At 53.0% G+C, this 10065-nt stretch overlaps 1 protein-coding gene across 1 annotated transcript; it reads left to right on the top strand.

The window, feature by feature from the left end:
* Window positions 5844–9953, top strand: GSC2 (goosecoid homeobox 2). Its single transcript, XM_001927426.5, has 3 exons — window positions 5844–6333; window positions 6434–6687; window positions 7172–9953. Exons 1-3 carry the CDS (start codon window positions 6078–6080, stop codon window positions 7274–7276), a joined length of 615 nt encoding a protein of 204 aa, XP_001927461.4. The 5' UTR covers window positions 5844–6077; the 3' UTR covers window positions 7277–9953.

Raw genomic sequence — 10065 nt, 5'->3', positions numbered from 1 at the left:
TTTTGCCATATGTATACCTCCATGGAACTATCACCACAATTAAAATAAAGAACATATCCATCACCCCCAAAAGTTTCTAGTGTTCATTTCACTAAGAATAATAATTATGAGTTGTCTGTTGTGCTTATAGCAACAGGTTTTTTTCTGAGTAGTATTTAATTGTATTCTGTTTAATTCATTTATCAATTCATCTCTTGATTGACATTTTGGTTTTTCTCATGGGAGGCTACTACAAATAAAACTCCTATTAACATTAAACTACAAATTTTTTTTTTTTGTCTTTTGTCTTTTGAGGGCCACACCTGTGGCATATGGAGGTTCACAGGCTAGGGGTCTAATGAGAACTGTTGCTGCCAGCTTATGCCATAGCCACAGCCACAGCAACACCCGATCCAAGCCGCATCTGCGACCTACACCATAGCTCACGGCAATGCCAGATCCTTAACCCACCAAGCAAGGCCAGGGATCAAACCCGCAACCTCATGGTTCCTAGTCAGATTCGTTTCCACTGCACCAAGATGGGAACTCCTAAGATACATGTCCTTGCATTTTCACTTCCCTTGGGTAAATATCCCCAGGAGTGAAATGGCTGGATCATATAGGTGTGTATAACTTCTTAGGAAACTGCCTAAAACTACTGTTTTCCAAAGTGGTTGTTCCTTTTTACATTCCTGCCATAAGTGTTATTGTCATCTGCAAACAGAGACAGTATTACGTTTCCTTTTGGATCTTTATACCTTTTCTGTATTTTTTCCCTTTATGGCATGGGCTAGGACTTCCAAGACAATGTTGCATAGATGTGGTGAGTGTGGACAACCCTTACTCCTGACCTTAGGGAGAAATTTTCCGATGTTTTACCATAAAGTAGAGTATTAACTGTACATTAATTTTGGTTATTAATAAAATTGTTTACAATATTTTCTTATATTTTTACCATCTGTAGAATCTGTGGTATTATCCCCTCTTTCATTCCTGATATTGACAATTTGTGTTCATATTTTCTGGTTGAGTCTAGTTTATCCATTTTGTTGTCTTCTCAAAAGGACTTTGCTAATTTTATTTCTTGTTTGTTTTATATATTATTGACTACTGCTCTCATCTTTGTTATTGCCTCCTTTCTACTTTTTTTTTTTCTTTTTACAGCCACCCCTGCAGCATATGGATGTTCCCAGGCTAGGGGTCGAATCAAAGCCATAGCCATTGCCCTATGCCACAGTCACAGCAAGGACAGATCCAGGCCACATCCATGACCTACACTGCAGCTTGTGGCAACACCGGACCCTTAACCCACCGAGCAAGGCCAGGGATGGAACCTACATCCTCACAGGTACTAGTCAGATTCTCTTTTTTTTTTTTTTCTTTCTTTTTTTTTTCTTTTTTTTTTTTTTTGGTCTTTTTGCCTTTTCTAGGGTCGGTCCCACGGCATATGGAGGTTCCCAGGCTAGGGGTCTAATGGGAGCTGGAGCCACCAGCCTGTGCCAGAGCCATAGCAACGCGGGATCTGAGCTGCATCTGCAACCTACAACACAGCTCACGGCAACACCGGATCGTTAACCCACTGAGCAAGACCAGGGATCAAACCCGCAACCTCATGGTTCCTAGTCGGATTCATTAACCACTGCACCACAATGGGAACTCCACTAGTCAGATTCTTAACCTGCAGAGCCACAACAGGAACACCATCTACTTAATTTTTTTAATCTTCTTATACATGCATCTTAATATGCAATCTTAGGTCATCAGTTTTTTACCTTTTTGACTATGCCTGTAGCATGAGGAAGTTCCTGGGCCAGGGATCAAACCCAAGCCCCAGCAGTGACAATGCTGGATCCTTTACCTGCTGAGTCACCAAGGAACTCCCTCATGTCATTGATTTTATATCTACTTTTCTAAAATTAATGTTTAAAGCTATAAATTCTTCCCTACTACTTTTGTTACATATTGCAAGTTTTGATATGTTGTACTTTTTCTATCATTAAATTTTAAATATTTTCTTTTTTGGCCCCATCAATGGCATGTGGGAATTCCCCAGACCCACACCAAAGGAGTACCAGACCCATAGCAGTGACAAAGTTAGATCTTTAACCCACTGAGCCACAAGGAAACTCTCTGAATGAATCTTTAAAATATTATATTGGGAATTCCCGTTGTGGTGCAGCGGAAACCAATCCGACTAGGAACCATGAGGTTTCGGGTTCAATCCCTGGCCTCGCTCAGTGGGTAAATGATCCAGCATTGACGTGAGCTGTGCTTTAAGTCACAGATGCAGCTCGGATCTGGTGTGGCTGTGGCTGTGGCTGTGGCTGTGGCTGTGGCCAGTGGCTACAGCTCTGATTAGACCCTTAGCCTGGGAACCTCCATATACCACAGGAAGAAAAATTTATACTGAACAACAGCAACAAAAACACCTTATATAAAAGAGCATGTTGGGAGTTCCTGTCGTGGTGCAGTGGTTAACGAATCTGACTAGGAATCATGAGGTTGTGGGTTCCATCCTTGGCCTCGCTCAGTGGGTTAAGGATCCGGCATTGCCGTGAGCTGTGGTGTAGGTCACAGACGCAGCTCAGATCTGGGGTTTCTGTGGCCGTGGCATAGGCCAGCGGCTACAGCTCGGATTCAATCCCTATCCTGGGAGCCTCCATATGCCGTGGGAGCCGCCCTAGAGAAGGCCAAAAAAAAAAAAGATAAAAGAGGGCATGTTGTACTGTAGGGGTTCATTTCTATGAAATTCCAGAGTAGGCAAAACTAATCTTTGTTGAAAAATGGAGCAGTGGTTTCCTCTTGTGGACATGGTGATTATCTGAAAAGGATCATGAGGGAAATTCCACGGTGCTGGAAGGGGTGATGGAAAAATTCTGTATCTTGGTGGTGTGGAATGCACAGTGTTTACACTTGTCAAAATTCATGGAATGATAAACACAGATTTGTATAATTCTCTGCATGTAAATTTTACCTGAAAACCTTAAGCAAATATTGAACTCAAGTTAACAATATACACGCCGAAGGAGTTCCCGTTATGGCCCAGTGGTTAACGAATCTGACTAGGAACCATGAGGTTGCAGGTTCGGTCCCTGGCCTTGCTCATTGGATTAAAGATCCAGCATTGCCGTGAGCTGTGGTGTAGGTCGCAGACTCGGCTTGGATCCCGAGTTGCTGTGGCTCTGGCGTAGGCCGGCGGCTACAGCTCCTATTAGACCCCTAGCCTGGGAACCTCCATATGCCGAGGGAGCGGCTCTAGAAAAGGCAAAAAGACAAAACAAACAAACAAACAAACAAAAAAAACACGCTGAAGAATATAGTTATGAGGTGCACTGATGTCTGTAACTCATTTTGGAATGCCTCAAAATAAGATGGACTGATAGTAGTTCCCATGGTGGTGCAGCGGAAACGAACCCAACTAGGAACCATGAGGTTGTGGGTTTGATCCCTGGCCTCGCTCAGTGGGTCAAGGATCCAGTGTGGCTGTGAGCTGTGGTGTAGGTCGCAGACACAGCCTGGATCTGGCGTTGCTGTGCCTGTGGTGTAGGCCAGTGGCTACAGCTTTGATTAGATCCCTAGCCTGGGACCCTCCATATGCTGCAGGTGTGGCCCTAAAAAGTCAAAAAGACCAAAAAAAAAAAAAAAAAAAAAGATGGACTGATAGATGGATGCATGTATACATGATCCCAAGATGAGAGAGGGAAGCAGTGTCACCTCACTGTAGGACCTGGCCTCAGAAATCACAGTGCCACTTCTGCTGCCTCCTAGTGGTTAGAATTAAGTCACTATGCCAGCCCACATTCATGGCCTGAAAATTCATGAAATTTCAAATTTCACCTCTTGAAAGGCGGTGTGTCAAGGGATTTGCTGACCTGTTGAAACACATCATGGTGGGTCACTTACCAAGGTGGATGGGAGGAGAGATGGGTTGTATGTAGAGGCAGACAGGTGAAGAGATGGTGCATCTATCAAAGTGGGTAAGTGACAGGGGACCCTTTTACCAAGGTTGAGAATACCAGGCTAAGGAATGGATTTTTAGAAGGTCTTGAGTCTGTTCTGGGCATGGTGACTGGGAGATGTACTTTGGTGACTGAAATGGAGACAGGGAGCCAGTGCTTAGGGAGATGCCAGCCTGGAACAGAGAAATCAGTCAGCCTGGAGGTAACAACTAGGGAGTCCTTGTCACAGAGATGGTACCTGAAGCTTCAAGATTGTAGGAGGTCACCAAGGGTGAGAAAGGGGAGGGATAAAGGAACAGCCAGGGCCCAGCCTTCGTGACCACTGACCCTGTTGTCCCCATCTCTAAGTGAGTAGTCAACCCCCGGCCACTTCTCTGACCTAACAGCAAGCATGCAATTCTGTGAGGAAGTTGGCTGTGAGAGGGAAGAGACGGGAGGTCTGGGGCAGTGGCAGCCATCTTTTGACCATGAGGTGGGCCATTCAAAGAGGAAATGGCTCCTTCACTGAGCTTCCAGATCAAGCCCTGGGCACCATATGTCAGGCCTCTTTGACAACTGAGTCAGCAGGTTCTGTCGCTTGAAGTCCAAAGTGTCCTCACCGACACCAGAGTGGAGTCAGCAAGAGCCCCTCAGGAAGGGGATGTGAAGTGGAAGAAAAGCATATGTTGTCCCCCAAGGGCATTCATGGAGACCCCTGACCAGAGGGGTTCTAACCTTTCACCCACAGAGCATCTGAGAGTTATGTCGCCATTATTATACCAGTGTATAGACTGGGAAACCCCAGCACAAGGGAGGGAAGGAACCTATCCCACAGCTAGGAAATGACAGCTGGAGTGCAAACCAGGCTGCCTGCTGTTATGTCCTGTGAGCCAGAGTAACCTTTCAGAGGTCCAGAGAAGGCCTTACACACAAGCCCTGGCTGGCTGTACAAAGCTGCTTAGTTGAGGATGAAACAGTCTTCCTAGGAGTTCCCGTACTGGAGCAGTGAAACAAATCCAACTGGAAACCATGAGGTTGTGGTTTGATCCCTGGCCTCACTCAGTTACAGATCCAGCATTGCTGTGAGCTGTGGTGTTGGTCGAAGGCGAGGCTTGGATCCTGCATTGCTGTGGCACTGTAGCTCTGATTGGGTTCCCAGCCTGGGAACCTCTGTATGCCTCCGGTGCAGCACTAAAAAGCAAAAAAACAAAAAAAGAAAGAAGGAAAGAAAAAGAAAAGAAAAGAAAAAAACAGTCTTCCTAGAATTTGGCAAAGTGTAGGTCACCAGCATTGTTGGGCAGAATGCCCTGGAGAGATGGTGGACGGAGCCAGACTGGCCCCTGCTGAGCAGTGGGGGTGTGGACGACAGGACAGCTCCTGAGAAGTGTGACTACACTGAGGGTGGGCAGGGGTGTTAAAGGTTTTGAGGGGATGCTGGGACATACAGGAAAGGAAAGGAGAAGTGGCTTCAGAGCACATAAGTGGGGCCTTGGATGGAGTTGGGAAGATTCCCTGATCCAAGAAAAGGGCCCCGGAGCAATGGGGTTGCGGGTTTTGCGCGGGGATGTCTGACGCCCGCGCGGGTTTCCTGCCTGAGGATGAGGCCGGGGCTCTTAATTGGTGGGGGTGGGGGCGGAGATTGGGGCCAAAGTGTGGTGCGAGCACGGCGTTGCGGATGGTATTGGGCCCCACCTGAGGCTGGAGCTCAGAAGTTTGAGGACCAGGAGACTGTGCAGTTTGTCAGGTTTCTCCAGACTTGTTCGCCGCCCAGGTAAGGCCCCGAAGGGGACGAGGAGTCAGCCCTGGCCGCGGTGGCTATGGGACAGGGGACACGGGCTGGGCCGGTGGGTCAGCCGCGCCCTAGGGCTGCAGCGCTCCCGGCGTCCTCTAGGCGCCGCCCTAGCCTCAGGGCTAGACCGCAGGAGGGTGGGCATTGGAGGCAGCCCCGCGCTCCGCCAGCCCCACGGGTCAGGGGCACGGATGCGGGGCGCAGGGCCCCCGCAGCCCCTCCCGCCTCCGCCGCGGCCGCCGGGGATTAGCGCGCTGCTGGCGGTGAGGCGGGATTAGCCCGCGTGGACCCGGCGCCCGGCCCGGGGATTACCGCGCGCCCCCCCGACGGATATATTCCCGCGGCGGCGGCGGCGGTGGCCAACAGGCGGCATGACGGCGGCCGGGGGCGCGTCGGGCCGCAGGGGCTCCGGGAGGCTCTGCCCCTTCTCCATTGAGCATATCCTCTCCGGCCTCCCCGAGCGGAGCCCTCCGGCCCGGGCCGCCCCTCCGCCGCTGGCCGCCGGCCGCCAAAGCCCCGCGGAGCCCGGGGCGCCCGGGACGCCTGAGGCAGCTCCCTGTGCCTGCTGCTGCTGCTGCGGCCCCCGCGCCGCGCCCCAACGGGCCCCGGAGCCGGCCTCGGGGCTGGGTGAGTGGGCGGAGGGCGCGGGCCCGGGGGTACCCAGCGCGGCGCGGTGGGATTGGAGCCCGGCGCCTGCCCCGCGCCTCAACGCGCCCTCGCCCCGCAGGCGCGCGGCTGCCTTGGCCGGTGAGGCTAGGACCCACGGCGCCCTTGCCCTTGGCCTCGTCTACCGAAGGCTCTGGGGCGCTGCCGGGCGCTGGCAGCCCCGGGCCGCAGCGACGCACGAGGCGCCACCGCACCATCTTCAGCGAGGAGCAGCTGCAGGCGCTGGAGGCGCTCTTCGTGCAGAACCAGTACCCCGACGTGGGCACGCGGGAGCGGCTGGCCGGCCGCATCCGCCTGCGCGAGGAGCGTGTAGAGGTGTGTGTCCGCGACTCGGGGCCCGAAGTGCGGAGGCCCCGGGAGCGAGGGAGCGCCAGGCGGGTCCGGGACGAGAGGCGGGCAGGAACTGGCTCTTGCGGAAGGGCAGGAGCCGGAGCGGAGATAAGGCTGGTTTCTTTTCCTTAGTTTTAAACTCCCCTCCCCGGCACCACCCATGACTATCGAGGAGAGCATGCATGTTTCGGAATTTGGGAAGCTCGGGAGAGCGCGCAGCAGCAGGGGGTGGGAAGGGGAGGGCAAGTATGCTGGTCCGAGTGGGGAAGCTGCTACAGCCCCGATGCCCAAGTTGCTACCGGCATCTGCAGCAGGTGAGAGAGCAGGGCGCAGCCGCTGAGCGGTCCTGGCTCCGCAGTCTTCGTCCGCACACACCTGCATCCCGAGGCCCTGGCGGGTCCACTTTGGAAGCTGCGTGGGACGCAGATCCCCAGGCTGGGCGTGCCTGAGCGCCTCTCCTTCTCCTCAGGTCTGGTTCAAGAACCGCCGGGCCAAGTGGCGACACCAGAAACGCGCGTCAGCGTCTGGTAGGCTCCTGCCAGGAGCCAAGAAACCCCCTAAGGAGAGCTGCTGACGGCCATGGGGGTCACTCCTGGGCTCGGCGGCGTCCTCTGGCGTCAGCGCTGGGAGAAGAGAGATCTGCCATAACAGGAGGTGGGAGAGGACACCAGCCTCTTTCGTGGAGTCTGCACAGCTGTCTGCGTCCTGGAGCTCGATGCAGCATCTCCCTCTGCGTGTGTCCCCGGCCACTTGAGCCAGGCGGGAGAGCGCCCCATGCCCCCTGCTCTGTGCGCCCTGTTTTCCAATGGCCAGCGGCCGCAGGGCTGGGGAGATTCGGGGATGGAGTGCGGGACACAGGGAAGGTCAACTTCCTCAATCCCCCACGCACACACCCAGGAGGTACTAAACCGCCCCAGGACCACAGCCACCCCTTGGCCACCAGGCGCTGGGACTCCTCCTCCCCTCCTGCCGGTGCCGACCTCAGTCCTCTCCACCTTGACCCACCTGCAGCCCTCCCAAGGCGTAGAGGGTGGTGTCTGCATCCTGGGGCTGCTACACAGGGCCAGAGGGTCCTTACCTGTAGATTAAGGGAATTTCTTGAAGCCCCTTTCCCACCCATCGATCCTGTGAACTGCAAATACAGAAAAAGCGGTGCAGACACTGCAGTCTTCCATGACCTCACTCTACACCCAGTGGTATCTGGCCTCCTCTCTCCTTCCCAGGGAGGGGGGCCAGTTTGTCAGAGCCCAGTGAGTTCTCCGCCCCTGTGTGGAGTGCCCCCAGCAGAGCACATTGCTGCATGGATCGTTGCCAGCACCCTGGGGGCCTGCCCTGGCCTCTGGGAGCTGCTTCTTGGGTGGGGGTCATTGGCTTCCCCACTCTGAGGGGCTTCTGTGCAGAAGTGTCTGCCTCCCTCATGCGGTCAATTTCTGCCATCCTGTGGGGCAAGAAGATGTTCAATTGAGGGGGATCTGCAAACTGCCTTGAAAACACCTGCTATAGCCTCCATCATCCTGGCTCCAGGGAGAAGGACAGTGTGAAAACAAGGCTTCAATTGATCCCCAAGTTGGCCTGTACAGTGGGCACAAGGCCTGACACCCCTCATCTGGCCTGAGGACTTAGTTCTGCTTCCTCACAGGTCCTGGAGGGCAGGGGCAATGTCTGGTGTCTGGATCTCTCCAGAAAAGGTGCTGAAGCCAAGGCTGCAGCTCCCAGGGTTCTCGGAGGTGGGAGGTGTCAGGTCAGGCAGCACCATGCATGTGCCCCTTGCCAGGCCAGGGCTGCTCTGACACTGTCGGGTGGCCTCAGCACAGCAGCCCTCACTAACCCCCCCAGGATGCTCTTCTGGCTGCCACAGAGCCTTCTCTTCAAATCCTGGCCTTATCCTTGGAGATTGCCCAACTTGCCCTCAGGGCTTCCCCACAGGCTGGGACATCCTTAGCCTCCTGGCCCCAGAACCTCTGCCCTTGTTGTCTGAGTGGCTCTTTGTCATGGTGTGGGACACCCGTGATCAAGTCTCCACTTTCAAAGGACCATTGGCTGTGCTGCCCTCCAGCTTTTTCATTCCTCTTCAGCTGCCTTGGGCAGGCTCCCCCTACAGCTGCTGTAACATAAGTGTCCCTGGCTGAGCCCAGGCACTCTCTTCTCACCTCAGTTTATCACCTCCACTCTCAGGCTCGGTTCCTATCTCTGTCTCACGTTTACATCCCAGCCCAGGCCTCTCTCCTGTGCTAAAGAGTTATGTCTAGCTGTCCCTTGACTCCACCTGGAAGCCCACAGCACCTCTAAGTCCCCTTGTCCATAGCAGCCTCTTCCTCTGTGCATCCCAGGTGCATAAAACAGAGAGTTGGCAAGCACCTTGACCCCTCCTCTCCCTCACCCACCAAACCCAGGCCAACAGCAGGTTGATTTTCTCCAAAAACAATCCCAGAATCCATCTTCTTTCCAGGTTCCAGGTTGATTTTCTCCAAAAACAATCCCAGAATCCATCTTCTTTCCAGGCTCCAACCTGGTGAAAACCACTGTCATCTCTCACCTTGACCACTGCAGCCTCCTCCAGCTTGTCTGCCTGCATCACTCTGATTCCTCTGTGATTCATTCTCCGTAAAAGCCAGGGTACAAGTCCGAACCTGTCCCCCTCCTGCCTACAGCACTCCAAGGGCTTCCACTGCTCCCAGAACAAAGACAAAACAAGGTTGCCTTGACCCATGACTCTTGACTTACCTGCAGCCTGGCCCTGCCCCTCTGGCATCAGCTCCTACCCCACTGTTCCTTGCACTCTGTGTATGCAAAGGTCTTCTCCCTCTGGCCTTCAAACAAGCTCTCCCCCTCCACCTGGTCAATGCCTGCAACCACTCCCTTCCCTGGAAACTTCCCCTGACTGCCCCCCAGGTAGGATTCTGCTCTCTTGCACTTGACCGTGCCATTTTATGCCTGTTTGTGGGATGATCTGACTAGTGTCTGTCGTCTGCATTTGACTCCAGCTTTATGAGGGCAGGAACCAATACCATGGAGACACTACTCCATGACAGAATAACTGCCTATACTGAATCATTCTGGGGCAGAACTTGTTTGGTGTAATTCACAACCTCCTTTTGGAAGAAATGATGGTTCGGGAAAATGCTCAGGCAATTTTCTGGTCCACTTCGATAAGAATTAGCTGTCTTCTTGGAAGCCAACTGTAGCATTTAGGGACTAGACATTTCTCGCATAAAGATTGAATAAAAACTTTGAAACGCGTATATAACGAAGTTTTCTGAAGAGTGTGTCTTTGTTAAAAAAATAGAAGTATATGTAGTGCTTATTTGCGAGAAATTGGAATTCCAAGGCTTCCAAATATTCGGCGCTGGAATTTTTCACAAT

The sequence above is a fragment of the Sus scrofa genome, chromosome 14 (assembly GCF_000003025.6).
Source record: "Sus scrofa isolate TJ Tabasco breed Duroc chromosome 14, Sscrofa11.1, whole genome shotgun sequence".
Lineage (NCBI taxonomy): Eukaryota > Metazoa > Chordata > Mammalia > Artiodactyla > Suidae > Sus > Sus scrofa.
This window is presented reverse-complemented; position numbering and strand designations above follow the sequence as displayed.

What these genes read in the sequence shown, in the direction of transcription:
- GSC2 (XM_001927426.5), top strand. Translation starts at nt 6,078, where the DNA reads ATGACGGCGGCCGGGGGCGCGTCGGGCCGCAGGGGCTCCGGGAGGCTC. An exon ending in GGAGCCGGCCTCGGGGCTGG is followed by an intron (nt 6,334 to 6,433) that starts GTGAGTGGGCGG and finishes CTCGCCCCGCAG; the next exon opens with GCGCGCGGCTGCCTTGGCCG. An exon ending in TGCGCGAGGAGCGTGTAGAG is followed by an intron (nt 6,688 to 7,171) that starts GTGTGTGTCCGC and finishes CCTTCTCCTCAG; the next exon opens with GTCTGGTTCAAGAACCGCCG.